The 24,873-nt window shown below is 45.8% G+C and overlaps 2 protein-coding genes across 3 annotated transcripts in view; one reads left to right on the forward strand and one right to left on the reverse strand.

Annotated features, from left to right (window-relative positions):
- Window positions 1-1,823: 1,823 nt before the first annotated feature.
- Window positions 1,824-14,229, reverse strand: oxsm (3-oxoacyl-ACP synthase, mitochondrial). 2 transcript variants are annotated; one of them, XM_038797328.1, is made up of 3 exons: window positions 14,092-14,229; window positions 10,895-11,953; window positions 1,824-2,604 (listed from the first exon to the last, which is right to left on the reverse strand). In XM_038797328.1, the coding sequence occupies exons 2-3, from the start codon at window positions 11,875-11,877 to the stop codon at window positions 2,202-2,204; spliced, it is 1,386 nt and encodes a 461-aa protein (XP_038653256.1). In that variant the 5' UTR covers window positions 11,878-11,953; window positions 14,092-14,229; the 3' UTR covers window positions 1,824-2,201. The 2 variants fall into 2 exon arrangements, with proteins under 2 accessions (XP_038653256.1, XP_038653257.1); XM_038797329.1 differs by lacking the exon at window positions 14,092-14,229 and adding an exon at window positions 12,352-12,639.
- Window positions 14,230-14,288: 59 nt separating this feature from the next.
- Window positions 14,289-24,873, forward strand: part of ngly1 (N-glycanase 1) — a 54,605-nt gene continuing 44,020 nt past the window's right edge. The window contains exons 1-2 of the mRNA XM_038797327.1: window positions 14,289-14,512; window positions 18,026-18,140. Coding sequence (XP_038653255.1) covers window positions 14,415-14,512; window positions 18,026-18,140 — 213 coding nt within the window. The 5' untranslated portion in view covers window positions 14,289-14,414. The remainder of the gene's footprint in view (window positions 14,513-18,025; window positions 18,141-24,873) is intronic.

A 24,873-nucleotide genomic window follows, 5' to 3' on the forward strand; every position in this document is an offset into this window, starting at 1 on the left:
TGGTGGGGCTACATTTGCTACCCTCCCAGCTGTTCCAGAGTCTATAGATTCTTGGAAGATGACCATCAATGCATTCCCTATTTCTGGGGCCACTTCCTAAGTACTATGGGATATAGATTATCAGACCCTGGGGACATATCGGCATTCAATCCATTCATTTCTCCAACACCATTTATCAACTATTACTGATTTCCTTCAATTCCTCTCGATAAACCCTGTTCCCCAGCATTTCTGGTACATTATTTGTGAAGACAGAACCAAAGTATGTATTTAGTTCATCAGCCACTTTTTTATTCACCATTATAGATTCCCCTGTTTCTGACTGTAAGGGACCTACATTTGTTTCCATCGATCTTTTTCTCTTCACATACCCAGAGAAGCTCTTGCAGTCAGTTTTTATGTTTCCCCCAAGCTTACTCTTGCAGTCTGTTTTCTCCTTCTGAATTGATCCCTTTGTCCTAATTTGCTGAATTCTAAACTGTTCCCAATCCTCCGTTTTTTTCTGGCCAATTTGTGCATCTCTTCCTTGGATCTAATACCATCTCTAATTTTCTTTGTAAATCATAGTTTGCCCACCTTTCCCGTTTTCTTTTTACACCAGACAAGAATCAACAATTGTAGTTCACTCATGCGCTCTTTGAATGTTTGCCATTGCCTGTCCACCGTTATCTCTTTAAGTAATGCTCCCTAATCTATCATAGTCAATTTGTGTCTCATCCCATCGAAGTTTCTTTTATTTAGATTTGGGACTCCGGTCTTGGAATCGATAACGTCACTCTCCATCTTGATGAAGAATTCTATCATATTATGCTCACTCATCCCCAAGGGGCCTCCCAGAACTAGATTGCCAAATATTCCTTTCTCATTACACTACACTCAGTCCAGGATGGCCTGTTCTCCAATTGGTTCCTCAACCTAATGGTCTAGAAAACCATCCTGTATACACAACAGTAATTCCTCCTCGATGGTATTGTTACTAATTTGATTTTCCAGATCTGTATGCAAATTGCAGATGTTCCTTGATCACATCCTTCTCTAATTCTTGTTTCATACTATTCCCAATACTTCTTGTCCCTTACTATTCCCAATAGTTCTTGTCCCTTTCCCATTATTTTTCATTGTGACCTTGCTTGATTCCGGCCTTTGGTTTCTCTGCCCATCACTTTTCTTACTCCCCTTTTGTTCTTATCCTTGTTGCCCACTCCTCTGAATCCTTGCATAGGTTCCCATCCCCCTGCCATTTCAGTTTAAACCGTCTCCAACTACTCTAGCAAATACACCCCCAGGACATCAGTCCCTGTCCTGTGAAGGTACAACCTGTTCAGTTTGTACTGGCCCCACCTCCCAAAAGGTCAACCTGAAATGTTAACTCTATTTCTTTCCACAGATGCTGCCTGATCTATTTTTATGTATTTTCAGGATGTTCTGCTTTTATTGGAAGTTTCCTACTGCTTCCCGTCTGCTGCTGAAGAATGGAGGCTAAACTTTTTTTACAGGCTGCATGTGTTTCCACCTTGTTCAACAATATCATGGCCTATTTTAGGCAAATTCCAGATGGGGCCACTACGAAATGAGTTTAATTAATGTTAACTAACTTCTAAGTGTGCACATTCCCACAGCACAAAACTGCAATGAATTTGGTACTAAATTGGTAATCTTTGAAATGAAAAGTCACAATGGTTAATGGGAGTATTGAAATATACTGATTGTGTACAGCTAGATGGCTCCCCAGTTTGGGACAATAGCACATTGCTAGATAGGGCAGATGGTAGGGCTTTACTGTGAAGGTACATACAATATACTTGACCTGAAAGTGCTTGATAGCCGAGTTAAGAAAGTGTTTTATTGCACACATCACACACTTCAAACATCTCGATCAACAACAAAATGTAATGATGATTTGTTTTTAAACTTCAAATTTCATCCATTGGATTTAGTAAAAATGTCCTTATAAGAAACATGAAGCATGGAATTCATTTTTTAGCCTTCCTGGTTCAAGAATTAAGATTTCTGCTGTTACCAATGGGAAATAAATGAAGCTATTGCTAATCAATGCTGTTAATATGTTCTTCTGTCATGATGGTGGAGTTCCTTTGGTAGACACATCTGCACTGGCCACATGCAGCTTTTTATGATGTTACATCCTTTCCCAAATATAGGGCCCGACAACTCAAATTTTCAATTATTTAATATAAAAATTATTAGACACTCCCCAAGCATAGTGTTGCATTAGTGCCTCCAAATCCAAATGAATTAGTCAATGCTATACGTCTTTTTGAAGTTTTCCACTCTTGAGCTGTCATGGGGACATAATTCAAATCAAAATCAGGATCTGTCTTGTCAAGGTTGACAGTCGGAGGAAAGATTCCGTGAAAGCAGGCCAGTGCTGTGAATGCAGTTTCTATGGCTCCAGCTGCCCCCAGAAGGTGACCAGTAGCTCCTTTAGTAGAAGAAACCGCAAGGAAATGGGAATGCTCTTTAAACAATCCCTTGATGGCTTGGTTCTCAGCTGCATCCCCTAGTGGTGTGGATGTGGCATGGGCATTGATATATGTAACATCCTCTGGTATTACTCCAGCATCATTCAGTGCAGCGGACATACACCTGAGAGAAAAATCACACAATTAATGTGAAATTACATTCACATGAGCCTCAGCCAAAATTAAACAAAAATATTAACCTACAAAGAAATGCATGAAATAGTATGTATTTGATAATGGCTCACTAATGGAATGCTGATCTGTTTTTTCTCTCCAAGATTCTTCTGGATTGGTTAGGTTTCCGCAGTAGTTATGTTTCAATTTATCGTTAAGCACTGTAACATACATCAGTGTGCTGAAATTTAATGCCCCCTTAAAATTGTATTGTATTCATTTAATTGGCACTGCAAAGGGATTTTATGAACTGTTAATGACTGCTGAGTTAGACACTCATCAAACACTTTTCCTCATCACCAGCACAAATAAACATGTAAACAGCTAGTAAAACTTACTAATAAAACCTTAATTGCTAATAAATTACAACGGTTTTGAAAGATAAATTAGCAAAATATTCACCAACCAGTTACTCATTTCCCTGTGTGTCACACTTTGATTTTTCTCAGAACACAGTCAAGTCCACAGATTGAGCACACCAGCTCTTTTAAATTGTTTTTTAACTCTAAGTTAAGGTAGCCACTTAAGTGAACAGCACCTCCTCCCTCATTGCACATAATTTCCAAGCTCACATTCTGTGCCTAGCTGCACTGAATGACCAGCTGCTGTCTTTGTGCTTACTTACTTTGTGTGCTTAGCACCTCTATTTATACTGGCTGAAATTCTAAAGATGACTCAGCACATTGAGGTAGAGAATCTAGTTACTACCTAATTAACTAACTGCAGCTGCCTCCTTATTTATCTCTAAGGCTAAAAGAAACGTAGGGCGAAATTCTCCGCCCCCCACGACGGGTGGGAGAATAGCGGGAGGGCCTTCCCGACATTTTTGCCGCCCTCCCGCTATTCTCCCCCCCCCCGCCGAAGTCCCGACCCGAATCGCTGCCGCCGTTTTTTTTACGGCCGGCAGCGATTCTCAGCTGTTAGATGGGCCGAAGTCCCAGCCCTTTCCGCCGTTTTTACGAATGGCAAACACACCTGGTCTTGCCGTTCGTAAAACCGGCGTCACAAACTCGCTATTAATAACCATGGCACCGATTGGCACGGCAGTACGACGGCCGTGCCAAGGGTGCCATGGGCCCGCGATCGGTGGGCACCGATCGCGGGCAGCGGGCCCGATGCCCGCGCACTACTTGTCCTTCCGCCGCCCCGCAGTATCCATTCGCGGGGCGGCTGAGGGGCAACCCGGCCCGCGCATGCGCGGGTTTCGCGCAAAAACGCGATGACGTCACCCGCGCATGCGCGGGTTGGAGTCTTCCAAACTGCGCATGCGCGGCTGACGTCATATGACGCGTCAGCCGGCGCTAACTCCGGCAAGCGGGCTTAACGAAAATCGTTAAGCCCGTCTTGCCGGAGCCTACGGCGTCGGGCTGCTAGCCCCGACCGGGGACCAGAATCGGTCCCCGGTCGGGAAGGGGCGCGCTGCCGTAAAACCCGCCCGGGTTTTACGGCAGCTTTACGATTTCTCCCGTTTTGGGAGAATCTCGCCCGTAATTTTAACAGTAAACAGTTAAATTCCAAATGCAAACTGGACGAGGGATTTTATAAAGAAATTAACCCTTAAAATTCCCTCACTTGCCAAGTTCCCAAGCTCGATTCTTTTTTTGTCTACTGTGTACATTCCCTTGGCCGCAGAAAAATACTTTTCACTGTACTTCGGTACATGTGACAATAAATCAAATCAAATCACACCCTATTTGGGCCGCACTCAGTGACCAGCTGCTGGCTTCGTACTGCTAACTTCCTTATTTACTTTATGCAAAGGAAGTAATGTTTGACAAATTTATTAGCGTTCTTTGAGGATGTAATAAGCAGGGTAGATACAGGGAACAAAGCAGAAGTAGTGTATTTGGATTTCCAAAAGGCATTCAATAAGGTGACACATGAAAGGGTACTACACAGTATAAGAGCATATTGTGTTTGGGGTGATATATCAGCATAGATAAAGGATGGCTACCCAACAGGAAGCAGTCAGAATAAATGGCTCAATTTCAGGATGGCAAACTGTAACTAGGGATTAGTGGTGGAGTCTCAACTATTTACAATCTATATTAACTACTTAACTTAAGGGACTGATTGTATTGTAGCTACATTTTCTGATCATACAAAGATAGATAGGAAAGCATGTTATGAGGATGGAAATAGTCCACAAAGGAATATGGATAGATTAAGTGAATAGGCAGAAATTTGGTAGATCAAAGTCTAGTGTGGGAAATGTAAGGTTATCCACTTCAGCAGGTAAAGCAAAATATTATTTAAATAGTGAAAATCTACATAATGCTGCAGTACAAAGGGATCTGGGTATCTTTGTACATAAATCATAAAAAGCCAACATGCAAGTATGGCAAGTAATTAGGAAGGCAAAAAGAGTGTTGGCCTTTATTACAAGGGAGGATGGAGTACAGTAGTTGCGAAGTCTAACTACAACAGTTCAGGGTAACACGGAGACCACAGCTATGGGGTAGGAGTTTCCGTGCAGCCCATGGGGTGTTTGGCGGGGTTTCCCTGTGAATGCACTCCTCACTGCTGGGAGACCTGCAGTGTACGTCGTTGGCAGGACCAGAAGATACTACTAGTATGAACAGCTGGAAAATTCCAGCCATACAGTTTGGTCACCCTATTTAAGAAGGGACATATTTACATTGGAAGCAATTCAATAAGGTTCATTGGGTTGATTCCTGGAATGAGAGGTTTGTCTTGAGGAAATATTAAGCAGGATGGCTCGATTCTTATTGGGGTTTAGAAGAATGAGAGGGGATCTTACTGAAACATACAAGATTCTTAGGGGGGGGGGGTTTGAGACTTGACAGTGTAGATGCTGAGGAGAATCTAGAACTGGGGCATAGCTTTCTACAAAGGGTCTCCCATTTAAGATAGAGATGAGGAGGAATTCCTTCAACCCCTCCAATTTTGGCCCCTTACAAATTCCCAATTTTAACTGCTTCACCATTCAGACCCTAAGCTTTGGAATTTCCTCCATAAACCTGTCCACATCTCGACCTTTTTGTCCTCCGTTTAGATGCTCCTCAAAACCTACATCTTTGACCAAGTTTTGGATATCTGCCCAAATGTCTCATGTGGCTTGGGTATCAAATTCTGTTTGAGAATGTTCCTGTGAAGAGCCCTTGGGACTTTTACTACATTAAGCGAGATATATAATTGCCAGCTGTTGTTGTAGATATCGCAAAAGTTGGAATCTCCGAGGAAAAGCTGATACATGAATTGAAATAACTCACAAAACATTCCCCATTTCAAATTATTCAACTGCCTGGGGAAGCAGTTTCAATAATCAATAATGAACAGTAATTAATGCTAACTATCTCTAACTGAACTTTGTATTTAACACTAATAAAAACAGTTAATCCGGACAGAGGTGATTAATCTTCCTGTGAACTGACAGTCTGCATATTCATATATATGTTGATCTCAGTAAGTAGTAACCAATTTTAAAGCTCTCCAAAAACTCACATTACAAAGAGATAACCTAACACACTGACCATTTAAATCAGCCGGGAGGCAGGTTTGTGTGATGGACTGGGCGATGTTCACGACTCTCTGAAGTTTCTTGCAACCCTGGGCCGAGCAGTTGCCATACCAGGCTGTGATACAGCCAGATAGGATGCTTTCCATGGGATCAGTGTTATTGAATCATACTCAAACCCATCTGGACAACTTTGTTTGATAGATGTTACACTTTCAGTCAGGATGGCTTCATAGGATCACAAAGAAACTAAATCCTAATAATATAACCACTATTTTCCAAAGATTAATCATGAAATCGTTTCTCATGTTGTCAAGCGGTTTCCAATTTTTCTAATCAGAGAACTTGATGCTCCAATTACTTATCTTACGTCAGCACAAGTGCATTACTTTTCCTGCTCAAACTAACGAATATACAGAACAGATTCCCAGCAAAGACAGATGGTGCTGCATCAATTCGTTAGTTCTAACAAGAGCTAGGCTAAGGATATAAAGACAAGTGTGAATGTCCACAAAGATTCTCCTGCATTGAACAACCATGGTAACCCCTCAGAAAGGTGTGAATAGTGTTTATATCTTTACACAGTGGTTGTTCTGCCAATTTCCACCAGTGGATACAGGCAAAGGCTGAGTTCCAAAAACAATGCTGAAGACTTGTTTTCCAGAAATAAATTGGCCTCTGGCCAAGGTGTTCCAGAATGCCTACAACACTGACATCTACATGACAAAGTGCAAAATGGCCTCGTCATGTCCTGCCAATAAAAAAACGGCACAGATCCAATCCAACCAATTACCGTTCCATCAACCTACTCACAGTCATCAAGCAAAGGGGTTGTTGACAGTAATATCTGTGGTAATTACTTAGCAATAACCTGCACACAGATGCTCAGTTTGGGTTCTGCCACTTGACTCTGGACCTTACCGCAAACATGAACAAAATAACTGAATTCTAGTGGTTGGGTGTGAGCAAATCAATTTGACATCAAGGCAGCATTTGATTAAGTGTGGAACAAGGAATCGGAGTAAAACTGAAGCTAATGGAAATCAGGAAAAAACATCTTCACTGGCTGGAAGTTCCGCAGAGTAATATCCTAGGCCAAACCACCTTCAGTTCCTTCATCAATGATATTTCCTCCATCATAAGGTCATAAGTGTAATTTTGCTGCTAATTCCAGTGTTCAGTTCTATTTCTAACTCCCTGGATAATAAAACAGTCCATGTGCACATGCAGCACTTAAATTTGAGCTCATAAGTGCCAAGTAACATTCATGCCACACAAGTGCCAGGCAATGACCATCTCCGACAGTAGAGAATCTAACCATCTCCCCATGATATTCAACTGCCTTACCATTGCCAAAGCCTCCTCTATCAACACCCTGGGGTTTACCATTGACCAAAAACTTGGGCAAGCCAGATAGATACTGTGGCAACAAGAGCACGTCAGCGTATTCTGTGGTGAATGATTCACCTCCTAACTCTCCAAAAACTTATGCAACATCTATAACGCAGAAGTCAGGAGTATGATGGAATGCTCTCCACTTACCTGGGTGTATGTGGCTTCAACAATGCTCAAGGAGTCCAACACCATCCAGGACACAGCAACAAGCTTGATCAGCACCCCATCCACCACCTTAAACATTCACTCCTTTCACTTAGAAGATAAACAGCAGCAGCTCACTAAAGCTCCTTTGACAGCACCTTGCAAACCCACAACTTTGACCACCCAGAATAACAAGGGCAGCGGAAACATGGGAACACCACTCTTGCCAGTTCCCTGAAGTCACAAACCATGCCTTACTTTGAAATATAATGCTGTACCTTCATCGTTGTTGGATCAAAATCTGGCACCTTATGCAACAAGACTCTGGGTACACCTTTGCCATAAAAACTGCAGCAGTTCTAGTGGGGAAAGCCAGTACTTTATTCCCAAGAGCAATAAATGTTGGCCATGCTAGTGATGCTTACATGAAATGAATGAATAAACATTAAGGTCAAAAAGCACCCCAATGTGTGTAAATTACACCCTATAAAGCTCAAAGGTCTTGAATTCAAGCTTAGAGCATAGAACAGTACAGCACAGAACAGGCCCTTCGGCCTTCAATGTTGTGCCGAACAATGATCACCCTACTCATCCACCCTATACCCGTAACCCAACAATCCCCCCCTTAACCTTACTTTTATTAGGACACTACAGGCAATTTAGCATGGCCAATCCACCTAACCTAAGCTGTGCAACATTAAGCTCTGAATGTTACTGTGCTTGAATTCTTTCACTGATATAATTGGCATCACATTATAATGGGTTATTGCCTGCTAAAATATGAGACAAAGAATATAATGGCTTATTGCCTGCTAAAATACGAGACAAAGAATATAATATGAATGCATTAAGAATTCATAGACAAGTCTACTCACTGTTTTCTCAAACCCCAATTATTTCAGTGGCCACAGCTTAATAACTTACATGAAAACAAAGTTGTTGGGAGGTTAGTCTCTATCGCACATACACTTTGTACTCATCATTTCACAGCAAATTAAACGTAGGTTGTTCAATGGGGCACATTTTGTGTTGTACCATACTGAAAGGGTCCATTTTTAAAGAAAGCTGCCCCTCATTAATAAGAGAAAATTTGTGTACCAGTCAATCGGCACTGCTTCACTTATCATGGGGAGCTGGCCTTCCTAATTGTTGGAGTGGAGGTCATGCAGGGTACAGGATTTGTGGCAACACAAGTTGTGTCCTCTACGTGCTCATTCTCTTGTTAGCCCTTCAAGCTCAAGCAACGTATCATACAGGGAAATTTGCATGAGCAACATAGCATTATACCAGGGCACAATTCCACAGATGCTAAGCATTTGAAATTAAAATCAGAGTGCTGGAAGATTTCAGGTTTATTATCCATGTGCTGGTTCTGTACCTCTGCCAGGTTTTCTGTTCTATGTACAAAAGAACACTGCTCCAGGATTTTGAAGTTTTTAAACGCAAAAATAAAGAAAGGGGAAATAAGGGATAAACAAGAAAGACCCTTAGATAGAACGGTAATATTTTCCTCATATACAGCCTTAAGTACACACATCCCTTTCATTTGGATTAGATAGCCAAAATTTCTGCTTGCTGCATTCAACCGGATCCTTGCCCAAGGCAATGCTGAACAGATAGATATGCATAACTATCCTATGAGTTTGAGAGCAGCCCATGCACTTCTGCACTAGGGCAGAGTAGACAGGCTGTCTTATCAAGATTACAAATTCAGGCCCTTAATGCCCATCGTACAACTTTTGAATTAATTAACCATTGAGGCCAATTTTGAACCCATACAGACAGAAACTGTGTAGGAAGGATTAAAACCCAGCCAGCCCTGGGTCACACCATTCTGCTACAGGTAGAAAGGGGAAATAAAAGAATAAACAGGAAGTGTTGTTGCAACTATACAAGGCTTTGGTATTGTGCCCAGATTTGTACCTCGAGTATTGTGCCCAGTTCTGGTCCCCTTATTTGAGGAAAGATTTAGGGGCATTGGAGGCAGTTTAGAGGAGGTTCACTAGATTGATTCCAGAGATGAGGGGTTTGTCACATGAGGAGAGATTGAACAGTTTAGGCCTATATTCTCTGGAGTTTAGCAGAGTGAGGGAAGATCTAATTGAGGTCCACAAGATGCTAAAATGTATGAATACAGTAAACGTGGAGCTGATGCTTTCTCTTGTGGGGCATTCTAAAATGAGGTCATAATCTTAGAATAAGAGGTAACAAATTTAAGGCAGATTTGAGGAAAACCTATTTCTCCCATAGGATTGTGAATCTTGAATTTGCTACCCCAGAGTACGGTGGATACAGGGACAGTGAGTAAATTTGAGGAGTTAGACAGATTTTTAATTGGTTGAAGGGTTATGGAGAATGGGCAGGACAGAGGAGTTGAGGGATCAGCCATGATCACATTGAGAGGGTTAGGCTCGGGAGGCTAAATTGCCTACTCCTGCTCCTCGGGCATGTGTTCTAGGGAGGAGATGTTCTGGTTGATTTCACAATCCAGCTCTTGGTCTGTAACATTGTAGGAAGCAGATGAGGAACACATGGGACAAATGGCCCAGTTCTGTTCCTATATTTTATGAACCTATGAACTTATGGACTTCATAACAACAGTGCTAAATTTATTTTTACAACTTTGATCTTGGATCCACTTTCTCTAATATTATGAATTTGTTTGAAGTAACGCTCTGCATTTACCTTTTCTATACTGTTCACAATCTTATGTACAGCTACAAGTCCATCTTTCACATTCCACATTTCAAGCAGGAAAGCCCAGGTTTCTCCAGTCTTTCTTCACAACTTAATCCTCTGGGATCATAATGGAAAACCCCAAACCTGTACTGTCGTAGGATGTTTAAAGGCACACAGAAGGGGGTGAATTTCTACAGCATCCTCGTGATTACACACAGTAACTTCAGCAGAAGAACAAGTGCAATGGTTGTTTATGCAATTTTCCTCACGATTCCATGCAAGCTACTGAACTTTACACCCAATATTTCAGGCCACTGATTCAAAGTAATTGAGCACATTAAATTCTGCTTTTTATAAGTATAATAGGGAATTTTTATAAGTATTTTGGGAATCAATCCCTTTGATTTATGTCCGTATATCCTAAATCGTATCTGGTGAAGGATTGAGTATTTCAAATTTTTAGGTTCCAAACCTACAGCTTGGTACCTCTAATTCCAATCCTGATAAATGTGTTTGTACCCTTCATCAGAACACCAATGTTTACCTTATTGCTCCGTCTCCTCCAGCATTGGGAGCAGTTATATGATTGGCATCCGCAGAGAGTCCATAACCTAGTATTTCTGCATAGATTTGTGCTCCTCTGGTTACAGCATGCGTATATTCCTCTAGTAGCAGCATTGATGCCCCCTCTCCAATTACAAATCCTTGTCGATCAGGGTGGAATGGACGTGAAGCCAGTTTGGGGGTAGCATTGCAGCTGGTGCAGAGAGCATGTGCTCTTGCAAAGCCTGTTATAGACAAGGGGCTAACTGAAGCCTCGGTTGCACCTGCCAGCATCACCTCCGCATCTCCATGGAGGATAAATCTTGAAGCATCCCCGATAGCATGCGTTCCTGTGGTACATGCAGTCGATACTGAATGATTTGGGCCTTTAAGTTTATACTTAATACTGATATGCCCAGCTGCCATATTGGAAAGAATCCTGGGAACAAAAAAGGGACTCACTTTTTTATAACCTTTGGTTGCAAACGTTGCAGCTGTGTTTGTAATTTCATCAAGTGGAACCATACCCGTGCCAACAGCTACACCAGTGGTGAATTGGTCCTTTTCAGCCTGTGGGTACCAGTTAGCATCTTTGAACGCAAGATTTGCTGCTCCTATTGCCATTATTGTAGCAGCTGACATAGACTTTGCTTCAGATTTTGAAACAAAATTTTCTTCATTGTACTCGCCCTCTCCATCACCACGAGGCACGCAGGCAGCGATTGCACAAGGCAAGTCCCCGTACTGAGATGCATCTAAAGATATAACACCACTCTCTCCTTTCAGGATTCGGTCCCACGTGAGCTGAGTGCCAACTCCAAGTGGAGATATTAAGCCAATCCCAGTAATGACAACTCGTCTTGGATGTTTTGGAAGGGATGTGTTTGTGAAACAACGTGTGTTCAATTCTGCCCTTCTATACTTGAGATTGAACAGATGACACTGGAAAATCTTGGTGAGCAGCTTCTCCCTTCGTGGCAACATATTTCCAGATCTTCACTATTTTAGAAGGAAAATGTACTTGGCTTCATCGTGAACAGTAAAGATGCACAGGAAAATTCTGTAAGAGGTAAATAGACCTTCTTTATGAAAAACTAGCTTTCAAATCTTTGTCCTGCAACTTTCCCATTAGACAAAATGCATACTTTTGGCAATAATGTTTAACTAATCACAATATGGGACGTATTCCATTTTAAACTGTGACTGGGCACGTAAAATAAGACCACAAATTTAGCTACATATGATAAATAAAGTCACATTTAAAAACAATATTACACAATGTGCTTCTGATAATTCTGAATTTATTTTGCTTCCTTTTCATTCAATTATTTTTGTAAAGGTTTGTGTATCAACATTCCCAGCAAAATCAATGGATAGCTAAATGTTCTATACCTCTCCCTCCCTCATTATTGACTTGAACCAACTGTTTGGGGATGGACAAGCAGCTTAGCAACTTACCCTTTGATTTTATTTTGATGTTGAGAGCCAGTACTCTGAACTCTACTCAGCACCTGGCCCTGACAAGGACATGCCACATAGCAGTTCATTGGTGGGATATTCTTCCATCTCCTTGGCCACATTTATTATGGCTGATGTATTTGTATGCCTTTGGTAACTACAGACTGATAATAGGAATACAATCTATACTATCTCACCTTTAATTGTGCTTTGTGTACTACAATGAAGGAATTGTTACATCTAGGCATATTTAGGGCAGCACGGTAGCATGGTGGTTAGCACAATTGCTTCACAGCTCCAGGGTCCCAGGTTAGATTCCCGGCTTGGTTCACTGTCTGTGCGGAGTCTGCACGTTCTCCCAGTGTGTGCGTGGGTTTCCTCTGGGTACTCCAGTTTCCTCCCACAATCCAAAGATGTGCAGGTTTGGTGGATTGGTCATGCTAAATTGCCCTTAGTGTCCAAAATTGCCCTTAGTGTTGGGTCGGGCTACTGGGTTATGGGGATAGGGTGGAGGTGCGGGCTTGGGTAGGATGCTCTTTCAAAGAGCCGGTGTAGACTCGATGGGCCGAATGGCCTCTTTCTGCACTGTAAATTCTATGACTCTATATTGCCAATTTATAACCAAACTGTAAAACATACTGAAACTTGTTGAGTATACAGCAGGGTGGCCACTGTTTGAGGTCAACACTGGACACCAGATTCTAGCAATGCTGTGGCATGGAAAAGAGAGAAGTGGGGGGGGGGGGCACTCCATCATCAAGGGCCTCTCAATATCCATAAGTCCGCAACTAAAAAATGCACATTAGTCCTGGTTAGGGACAGTTAAGAATCAACCACATTGCTACAGGTCTGGAGTGACATGTAGGCCAGAGCAAGTAAGAATGGCAGATTTTCTTTCCTTAGGGACATCAGTGAACCACATGGGATTTTACTACAATTGATGACAGTTGTCATGGTCACCATTATTGGAAGGAGAGTTACATTTCTGATTTATTGACCTTTAATTATACCAACCGCCATGTGAGATTTGAACCCAAATTCGTTCTCAGTGCCTGGGCCTCTGAATTACTAGTCCAGTGATGTTGTCACTACATTACTATCCTCCTGTATTTATGGCTACTCTTTGAGGCTCATTTATTTAATAATAATAATAATAATCTTTATTGTCACAAGTAGGCTTACATTAACACTGCAATGACATTACTGTGAAAAGCCCCTAGTCGCCACATTCCAGTACCTGTTCGGGTACACCGAGGGAGAATTCAGAAAATCCAATTCACCCAACAGCACATCTTTTGGTACTTATGAGAGGAAACCGGAGCAGCCGGGGGAAACCTATGCAGATACATTTATTTTAGGCACTTGCTTTTAAACGATCCTTCCAACCTAACCTCAGCATACACTGTGGTCTAAGCACATTAAGGCATCCGGTACTGAACAGTGGCTGGACTGGCAAAAAACTGGGCGAATGCACCCCCACCCCCACCCAAAATATCCCCATGAAAGAATAGGAAATGAGGGTGGAAAAGAATTAAGGGACTGGATGAGCACCACCATCTTTAGTTCATGAAATAAAAACGATTGTGGAGGAAACGTCTTTTGGATTAAATATAAACACAGGGAGAGGGTGAAATGAAAGAAAATGCTGGGGAAACTCAGCAGGTCCAGCAGCATCTGTGAAGAGAAAAACAAAAGTTAACGTTTCAGGCCCTTTGCCTTTCAGCAGAAGTAGAGACTTACCGGAAGCGGAAGCTGCTGGAAGCAGAGACGCGACCCACCGATGTGCGCCCCGCCGTGACGTCACTAGGAGGGTGGAGTCGGGCTCCCAATACCAAAGAACAGCGGCGCCAAGAGCGGCGTTGTCAGCTGGAGTGTCTCTCTTGCCCATCCCCCCAGTCCGAGCATTGACTGCACTGATTTTGTCCGTCCCATTGAGTTATCCGATTGTTTACTAGCGTTTCGGTTTTAAAGTGTGTGCTGGCTGATTGGGGGCCGGGGTTTGCCAAGAAAGGAGAGTTAAAGCGCCCGGAGTCTGTCTCCACCCGGGGCTCGGCCCAGCAGCAATGGTGTCGGCGGCTGTCACCGAGCTGAGCCAGAACTCGGAGCTGATCTTCCTGGATGCCTCGGAGCTGCTGCTCAGATATGCCGACAACATCCTGAGGTGAGGGACCCGGGGCGGAGGCAGGGGGGCGGGATTCAGCCGCCGGCTCTGCTCAAAGCGGTGCAAACCTCCCGGCGCAGTGGATGGATGAGGAGGGTTTATTGAAGGTTAAAGTTTCTCTCTCCCGGCTCCTCGGTGCGTCAATTCGGGTCCCGAAGTACTCACTTCCTCATAAATGTTCAGGAGATGCAGGTGTCGCTGGCCGGGCCAGCATTTATTGCCCATCCCTAATAGCCCAATTTGGCCGGTGTGGGGCTCTGTAGAAGAAATGTTTAACTTAATCTCGTCTCTTGGCCTTTTCCCCCATGATCCTACACACTGGATTGTCTTCAGATACATGTCTTTTGTGATTTGCCGGAGAATCTGATTCCATCAGTCTTTTAGTGCAGCCCCAATCTTAACTCCCCTCTGTGTAAAGTTCTCCCTGAATTGCTCCTCTAGTTCTCTTACCAGTTACTTAACATTTTTCTCCTTAGTTGCTCCATTATGCCCCTCATAATTTGTAACTTTCCTTTGGTCTCTCTTTAACCTTCTATGCTCCAATAACAACCCCCCAGCTTCTCGAATCTCCCCACATTTATTGAACTCTCATTTTAGTTATCCTGCTCTGTACTTTCTGCAGGGCTTTGATGTCTTTGCTGAAATGTGTGTTACTGAAAATAGTCTACTACTTCAGCTGAGGCCTAACCAGAGACTTGTAAAGATTCTGCATGACTTGTTTTTGTATTCAGTTTCCCTGTTTACAAAACCAAGTATCCCAAAAGCTTTAGAAGCAGTTCAGAGAAGGTTCACTCGACTGACATCTGGGATGGGAGGGTTATCTCATGAGACAAGTTGGGCCAATATCCATTGGAGTTTGAAATTCAGAGGCGACCTTATTCAAACATAAGATCTGAGGGGACTTGACGGTAGATACTGAAAGAATGTTCCCTCTTGTGTGAGAGACTAAAACTGGGGGACTGTTAAAAACAAGGGACTCCCATTTAAGATGGAGATAAGAATTTTCTGATGCTTGTGAGTTTTTGGAATTCTCTTCCTCGGAGAGTGACAGAGGCAGGGTCACTGAATATTTTTAAGGAAGAGATAGGCTCTTGACTAACAAAGGAGTCAAGTTTCATCAGGGGTAAGTGGAATGTGGAGTTGAAGTCACAATCCTATCAGCTATGATCTTAACAAATGGTGGCCAGACTCGAAGGGCTGAATGGCCTACTGCTCCTAATTCATACATACATATTCTTTCTTATTGACCTTATCGGCTTTCCCTGGCACCTGTGAATGGACACTTGCAGATCCCTCTCTTGCACCATTTTTGAATAATATCATGTAAAGCAGGGTTTTTCAAAGTGCGAGTCACATGCATGTGTCAGGAAGTCGTGGATCGATCGGTTGTGGCGTTCCAGCGGTGGTCCCAGTCGTAGGAGAAACGCATAGCGGCCGATACCGGCATTTTTTATTGAGAATGGCAGCCACTGCCACCTTTTTTAAAAATAAGAGTGAAATTAGGCTGTGTGCAGTCTTCCTGCTGTAAGGGGCAGCAGTGGGCAAGTCACATGCCCTGAACGTACACTTGATGATAATAGCCCTATATGTATGTACTTTTGCCGTTAAATCATAGCGGCGAGTTTCTTCCATTTTCTAGCAGCAAGGTAAGAGGACTGTGAAGATTAATTGTTTTCTTACAAGAAAGAGATGGCCAGAAACACAATTAGGCAGAGTACCTACTAGCCAGGATCTAACATCAAATCTGCTGGAGAGAGCTGCTTAGGAGAGTCCAGGGCAGGACAGAGCAGTGCTAGTGTTAATTCTGTACAAAGCTCAAGGGCATCTGTTAACAGCCTGCAAAGAAGAAACTTAACTCTGGTACAAAGCAGCATAAATGTGATTTCTTGAGCTATGGTTTTGTCAATTGTGCCAACAAAACCCATGTGTATTATATGCAGGGAAGTACTGGCAAATGAGAGGGGAAGTTTCAAATTTTGAAGAAGTGGTGGGTGAAAATTTCATTTTGATTTTGAGACCCCAGAGTCAGCTATTTACTTATAGCTGACTCCAAATGAAAAGACTAAGCTGCTGTACCTGACCTGTGACAGCGCATTAAAACATGCCGAAAGCCCATGAGGCTGTCATCATTCTGAAGTAAAATCCCCAGGAGTATCCAATGCTGAGTAAAGCAAGCATTTTGATGCTATTATCCTTCACCAAGACCTACATGTGCGAGGTTGGATTTTCCGTTCTTCCTAAGATGAAGATGGCACAATGAAACTGGCTGAACTCCGTACCTGATATCCCCATTGGCCTCTTTGTGAATCTGATAAGAGTGAGATTGTGAGGATCAAGCAAGCTTCCCTTTCACATTAAAGGCAAGCGAACGAGGTGGGGGTCGCAAAGGTCGGCCAACGTGTGTCCCGAAGGTCGGCTGGTTGGCAAAAGTGGATCCCGGAGGGAAAAGTTTAAAAAATACTGATGTAGAATAAAGTGTCGTACAAGAGGCCCTTCGGCTCATCAAGTATGCACGGACAAAACTACACTAAATCTATACCAATCCCACTTTCCAGCATGTGGTCTATAGGCTTGAATGTTATGATATTTCAAGTGTTCATCCATGCACCTTTTTAACGGTTTTGAGGTTTCCAAACTCGACCACACTCCAGGCTCGAGAATTCCTCTGCATCCACAAGAAGATTGACTGGTCCTATCTGTATTTTATTATGTTGCTAAAAGATTTTTGGGTTAATTTTGTTACTTACTGTCTTAATCTATCTTTTCCCTTTCTTGGGTCCTTTATGAATCCCCCACCCTTTGTATTCTGGCTGGTTTTTGATTATATTCAATACCTGACATTTGTCATGAGCCTTTTTCCGTTGTCATCCAGGTAGCCCTGGCTTTTGATGCCCCATCTTTCCTCTTTCGGGGAAAAATCAACATTTGCTCTTTCCGCTCGACATGTCTTGATTTTTTACAATCACATAAATCAGTGCCCTTAACATATTTGTAACACAATATCCCTTTTTATAAAATGACACTGTCCAATTTACAGTGAGCAATACCAGAGGAGAGCTAGTTTGTAGCATCCATTACATTCCAGTAAAAACATCAAGGAATCAAAATTGAACATTCCTCATAAACAAAATGCAGGACAAAGCAGCAATAGTTCCTGCTATTTCTTTGAGCGTGGAGATAACTTTACTGAAAGAAGGTGAACTATGACTAATCTATAGAAATTATCAATAATAATAGCCTTCTAGTTAAGTTCAGATCCTGGCAGCTTTCCCACGGGGAATTCAGAATCTGAGCAGTGGCCTTAAAAAGGCAAGCTGGGTAAACAGATAAATATTGCAGTCACGTTGCACACCCTGCAACCTAAGTAACACCATGAAAAATCAGCTACTATATCAAGAATAAGTGCTGTTTAATTAATTTAGGAAAAAGAAAACATGTTTTCATCTGTCAAATGAGGAATATGTCTGTTCATTGCTTTGGTACTTTGTCATTTGATGCTCTTGTCTTTAACAGGAATCCAAGTGAAGACAAATACAAATCAATTAAGATTGGAAATCATGCATTTTCAAACAGACTGCTGCCAGTCAAGGGAGCTGTCGAGTGTCTCTTTGAAATGGGATTTCAAGAGGTACAATAATACCTTTTTAATTAATATTAAGCTAATTTCTAAAGTATCGCTATTAGGGATGCAATAGAATAATTTGGTGAGGGTAGATAAAGATGTTAATGAGATATGGAATACTTTCCCACACTCTATACCTATTGTATACTTCAAATACCTCCGGCACATTTGCCGTGTATGGTTTGTCCCAACAGCCTGTTTCAATCCTAGCCTCAGCTAAGCATCTCAACTGATTACAATCATATATATTCAATAAAATGATACTTTAAATTAATGGCATCTACCTGTAATAAGTGCAATTTTTCTCTCAATATAAGACTTGCATGACTGGTCTAGGCCTATTCACAAATGAACATTTATTAATGGAGGCGGTAGGGTAGCACAGTGGTAGCACTGTTGTTTCACAGCGCCAGGGACACACGTTCGATTCCTGGCTTGGGTCACTGTCTGTGAGGAGTCTGCATGTTCTCCCTGTGTCTGCAAGTGTTTCCTCTGTGCATTTGCTTTCCTCCCTCAAGTTCTGAAACATGTGTCTGTTCAGTGAATTGGGCATTCTGAATTCCCCCTCAAACGAACAGGCTCCGTAGTGTGGCGACTAGGGGATTTTCACAGTGGCTTCATTGCAGTGTTAATGTAATCCTACTCGTGACACTAATAAAGATTATTATAAGGCGACTGCTCTGTCTGGTTGACTGGAAGGCTCCATCATGATGAACTTTCTGCATGCGTTGTATGGTTTTACAAGTGGTAACATAAATGTTAACAGTTTCTGGCCTGCCCATTTCTCTTTGTTTTTTTAATTTAGTGTACACAATTAATTTTTTCCAATTAAGGGGCAATTTAGCGTGGCCAATCCACCTACCCTGCACATCTTTTGGTTGTGGGAGCGAAATCCACGCAAACATGGAGAGGATGTGCAAATTCCACACAGACAGTGACCCAGAGCCGAGATAGAACCTGAGACCTCGGCGTCGTGAGGCAGCAATGCTAACCATTCCGCTGCCGTGCCCATTTCCCTTTTTGATCATTTAAAAAAAATATATAATTTTTATTGGCATTTTTTACAGAAAATATAAAACATAACGACAAACAATGAAATGCAACAAAATAACCCATAATAACTGTATCACCCCCAGACCGTATCGACGCATGTATCCCATCCCCCACCCCCCCAACCCCAATGAACAACAAAAGAACTTCAAAATAAATTTAAATTAAATAAACAAACATAGTCATCGTCCGCCCCCTCCCACCCCCCGGGTTGCTGCTGCTACTGTCCCAATACCCTATCGTTGAGCCAGAAAGTCGAGAAAAGGTTGCCACCGCCTAAAGAACCCTTGTACCGACCCTCTAAGGGCGAATTTGACCTTCTCTAGCTTAATGAAACCCGCCATGTCATTGATCCAGGTCTCCACGCTTGGGGGCCTCGCATCCTTCCATTGTAGCAAGATCCTTCGCCGGGCTACTAGGGATGCAAAGGCCAGCACACCAGCCTCTTTCGCCTCCTGCACTCCCGGCTCCACACCGACCCCAAAAATCGCGAGTCCCCATCCTGGCTTGACCCTGGATCCCACCACCCTCGACACTGTCCTCGCCACCCCCTTCCAGAACTCCTCCAGCGCCGGGCATGCCCAGAACATATGGGCATGGATCGCTGGACTTCCCGAGCACCTGACACACCTGTCTTCACCCCCAAAGAACCTACTCATCCTTGTCCCAGTCATGTGGGCCCGGTGCAGCACCTTGAATTGGATGAGGCTAAGCCGCGCACACGAGGAGGAAGAATTAACCCTCTCCAGGGCATCAGCCCATGTCCCATCTTCGATCTGTTCCCCCAGTTCCCCCTCTCACTTAGCTTTCAGCTCCTCTACTGACGCCTCCTCCGCCTCCTGCATAACCTTGTAGATATCAGATATCTTCCCCTCTCCGACCCAGATCCCCGAAAGCACCCTGTCGCTCACCCCCCTCGCGGGAAGCGAAGGGAATTCCTCCACCTGCCGCCTAGCAAATGCCTTTACCTGCAGATACCTGAACATGTTCCCCGGGGGGAGCCCAAATTTCTCCTCCAACTCCCCCAGGCTCGCAGACCTCCCATCAATAAACAGGTCCCTCAGCTGTCTGATGCCCGCTCTGTACCAACCCTGAAATTCCCCATCCCCTTAGGGCCTCACGGTAGCATGGTGGTTAGCATCAATGCTTCACAGCTCCAGGGTCCCAGGTTCGATTCCCGGCTGGGTCACTGTCTGTGTGGAGTCTGCACGTCCTCCCCGTGTGTGCGTGGGTTTCCTCCGGGGTGCTCCGGTTTCCTCCCACAGTCCAAAGATGTGCGGGTTAGGTGGATTGGCCATGCTAAATTGCCCGTAGTGTGAGGTTAATGGGGGGATTGTTGGGTTACGGGTATACGGGTTACGTGGGTTTAAGTAGGGTGATCATTGCTCGGCACAACATCGAGGGCCGAAGGGCCTGTTCTGTGCTGTACTGTTCTATGTTCTATGTTCTAATGTTCCCGGGGACGAACCTATGGTTCCCCCTTAACGGAGCCTCCATCGAGCCCCCCACTTCTCCCCTATGTCGCCTCCACTGCCCCCAAATCTTGAGGGTAGCCGCCACCACCGGACTCGTGGTATACCTCGTAGGAGGGAGTGGCCACGGCGCCGTTACCAGGGCCCCCAAGCTTGTATCTCCACAGGACGCCCTCTCCATCCGTTTCCATGCTGCCCCCTCCCCCTCCATTACCCACTTGCGCACCATCGACACATTGGCCGCCCAATAATACCCCGAGAGATTGGGTAAAGCCAGCCCCCCCCCATCTCTACCCCGCTCCAAGAAGACCCTCTTCACCCTCGGGGTCCCATGCGCCCAAACAAAGCTCATGATGCTGCTCTAAAAAAGGCCCTAGGGATAAAGATGGGCAAACACTGAAAAAGGAACAAGAACCTCGGGAGAACCGTCATTTTGACAGACTGCACTCTACCCGCCAACGATAGCGGCACCATGTCCCACCTTTTAAATTCCTCTTCCATCTGCTCCACCAGCCTGGTAAAATTAAGCTTATGGACAGTCCCCCAACTCCTGGCCACCTGTACCCCCAGGTATCTGAAACTCTTAACTGCCCTCTTAAATGGGAGTCTCCCAATTCCCTCCTCCGATCACCCGGGTGTACTACAAATACCTCACTCTTGCCTAAATTTAACTTATAGCCCGAGAAGCCCCCAAATTCCGCTAACAGCTCCATCACCCCCGGCATTCCCCCTTCTGGATCCGCCACATACAACAGCAGGTCGGCCGCATACAGCGATACACGATGTTCCTCCCCACCCCGCACCAGACCCCTCCATCTCCCTGACTCCCTCAACGCCATAGCCAAAGGTTCAATCGCCAGTGCAAAGAGCAAGGGGGACAGGGGGCACCCCTGCCTGGTCCCACGGTAGAGCCTAAAGTACTCTGATCTCCTTCCATTTGTAACTACACTCGCCATCGGAGCCGCGTAGAGCAGCCTCACCCATTTGATGAATCCCTCCCCGAATCCGAACCGCTCCAGCACCTCCCACAGGTACCCCCACTCAACTCTATCAAACGCTTTCTCCGCATCCAGCGCCACCACTATCTCCGCCTCCCCCTCCACTGCCGGCATCATAATAACATTTAGCAGTCTCCGCACATTCGTGTTCAGCTGCCGTCCCTTGACAAATCCTGTCTGATCCTCATGTATCACCCCTGGCACACAGTCCTCTATCCTGGTGGCCAGGATCTTCGCCAGCAACTTAGCGTCAACATTGAGGAGCGAGATAGGCCTGTATGATCCACACTGCAAGGGGTCCTTATTCCGCTTTAGGATCAGAGAGATCAGTGCCCGCGACATCGTCGGGGGCAAAGCCCCCCCCCTCCCATGCCTCATTGAAAGCTCGCACCAACAGGGGGCCCACCAGATCTGCATACTTTTTATAAAATTCCACCGGGAACCCGTCCGGCCCCGGCGCCTTACCTGACTGCATTTGTCCAATCCCTCTGACTAGCTCCTCCAACTCTATCGGCGCCCCCAGCCCCTCTACCAGCTCCTCTTAAACCCTTGGGAACCGTAGCCTGTTCATGAAGCTCTCCATCCCCCCTCTCCCCATCGGAGGTTCTGACCGGTACAGTTCCTCGTAGAAGTCCCTAAAGACCCCATTTACTTCTGTCCCCTTCTGCACTACATTCCCACCCCTATCCGTCACTCCACCAATTTCCCTAGCCGCATCTCGCCTGCGGAGCTGATGCGCCAACATCCTGCTCGCCTTCTCCCCATACTCGTATACCGTGCTCTGCGACCTCCTCCACTGAGTCTCCGCCTTTCTGGTGGTCAACAAGTCAAATTTGGCCTGCAAACTGCGCCGTTCCCCCAGCAACCCCTCCTCCGGTGCCTCCGCGTATCTCCTGTCCACATCCAGGAGCTCTCCCACCAGTCTCTCCCTCTCCTTCCTCTCCCTCCTTTCCCTATGGGCCTGGATGGAGATCAGCTCCCCCCGGATCACTGCTTTCAGAGCCTCCCAGACCATCCCCACCCGGACCTCCCCCGTATCATTGGTATCAAGATACCCCTCAATACTTCCCCGGACCCTCCTACACACCTCCTCATCAGCCAGCAGCCCCACATCCAGGCACCAGAGCGGGCGCTGGTCCCGCGCCTCCCCCATCTCCAGATCAACCCAGTGCGGAGCATGGTCTGAGATCGCTATGGCCGAATACTCTGCATCCTGCACCTTCGGGATCAATCCCCTGCTCAGGATGAAAAAATCTATTCGGGAATAGACCCTTTGGACATGGGAGAAAAAGGAATACTCCCGCGCTCTCGGCCTCCCAAACCTCCAGAGATCCACCCCTCCCATCTGGTCCATAAACCCCCTCAGCACTCTGCCCGCCGCCGGTCTCCTACCCGTCCTTGAACTGGACCGGTCCAGTGGGGGATCCAGCACTGTGTTAAAGTCTCCCCCCATGATCAGGCCCCCTGCCTCCAGGTCCGGAATGCGGCCCAACAAGCGCCTCATGAAGCCGGCATCATCCCAATTCGGGGCATATACATTAACCAGCACCACCTTCTCTCCCTGCAGCCTACCCTTCACCATAATATATCTGCCCTCCTTGTCCGACACCACCTCAGCCGCCTCGAACGCCACCCTCTTCCCCACCAGGATCGCCACCCCCCGGTTCTTCGCGTCCAATCCTGAGTGAAAAACCTGCCCCACCCACCCCTTCCTCAGACGAACCTGGTCCGCCACCTTCAAGTGGGTCTCCTGGAGCATAGCCACATCCGCCTTCAGCCCCTTCAGATGAGAAAATACCCTGGTTCTCTTAACCGGCCCATTCAGCCCCCTCACGTTCCAGGTAATCAGCCGAATCAGAGAGCAACCTCCCCCTCTCCCCCGCCGGCTAGCCATAGCTTATCGACTGCTCGCCCCAGGCCAGCTCGCCCCGCCTGACCCGTTCCCCATGGCGATAACGCCTCTCCTCTACCCCCCCGGCCCACGCCAACTCCTTCCTGGCCATTCCAGCAGCAACCCGGTATCCCCCCCCCCCCCCCCCCCCCCAGGCTAGGACCCCATCTAGCCGCGACGCACCCTTCATGGTACTTCCGTGAGTCAGCTGACTTCTGCTGACCCGGCAGCTCCTGCCAAAACCCATCTCCTCCCGGCATGGGGTCATCCCCCTCTTGCCACACCTCCTTGGCACCGCTTCAGCGCGGGAAAGAAAACCAGTAGAGGCCACGCCCCCACCTCCAGCTCCGCCCCCCCCTGCCCCACAGCGCGGACAACCAGAGGAAAGCCCGCGCTTTCACACTGCCACACCCCACCCTTCCGACGCAGCTCCTCAAAATCCAGTTTCACCCCAACCCCCGGCCACGTACAGAAGAGAACATATAAAGCACATACCCCCAACGTTCCCCACATACCCCACACCCATACCCAACAGACAAACCCACCCGGAAACAGAGCAAAAAGAAAAGCAGCATAAAAAAAACACGTGTCAAAATTGAAGAACAGCAACAGCGAAAACAGCAACGGCCATAGTGTGTCCCCAGATCCTAGTTCGAGTCCAGTTTCTCCGCCTGTACAAAGGCCCACGCCTCCTCCGGGGACTCGAAGTAGTGGTGCCGGTCCTTGTATGTCACCCACAGACGCGCAGGCTGCAGCATTCCAAATCTGACCTGCTTGGCATGCAGCACCGCCTTCGTCCGGTTGAACCCGGCCCTCCGCTTTGCCACCTCCGCACTCCAGTCCTGGTAGATTCGTACTACTGAATTCTCCCACTTGCTGCTCCTCTCTTTCTTGGCCCAGCGCAGCACACATTCCCGGTCACTGAATCGATGGAACCGCACCAGCACCGCCCGCGGGGGTTCATTTGCCTTAGGCCTCCTGGCCAGCACTCTGTGAGCTCCCTCAAGCTCCAGGGGCAAATGGAAGGACCCCGCTCCCATCAACGAGCTCAACATCGTGGTCACGTACCACGGGAGATCCGACCCCTCCAGCCCCTCCGCCAGGCCCAGGATCCTCAAATTCTTTCGCCTCGTGCGAACGTCCAGCTCCTCCAAGCGGTCTTGCCACTTTTTGTGACGTGCCTCGTGCAACTCCACTTTCCCCACGAGGACCACGGCCTCCTCCTCCCGCTCAGCGGACTGCTGCTGCAACTCCCGGATAGACACCTCCTGGGCCGCCTGAGCTCCAAACAGCTTGTTGGTAGTCGCATTCAGTGAGTCCAGCAACTC

Source organism: Scyliorhinus canicula, chromosome 5, assembly GCF_902713615.1.
Source record: "Scyliorhinus canicula chromosome 5, sScyCan1.1, whole genome shotgun sequence".
Taxonomy (NCBI): domain Eukaryota; kingdom Metazoa; phylum Chordata; class Chondrichthyes; order Carcharhiniformes; family Scyliorhinidae; genus Scyliorhinus; species Scyliorhinus canicula.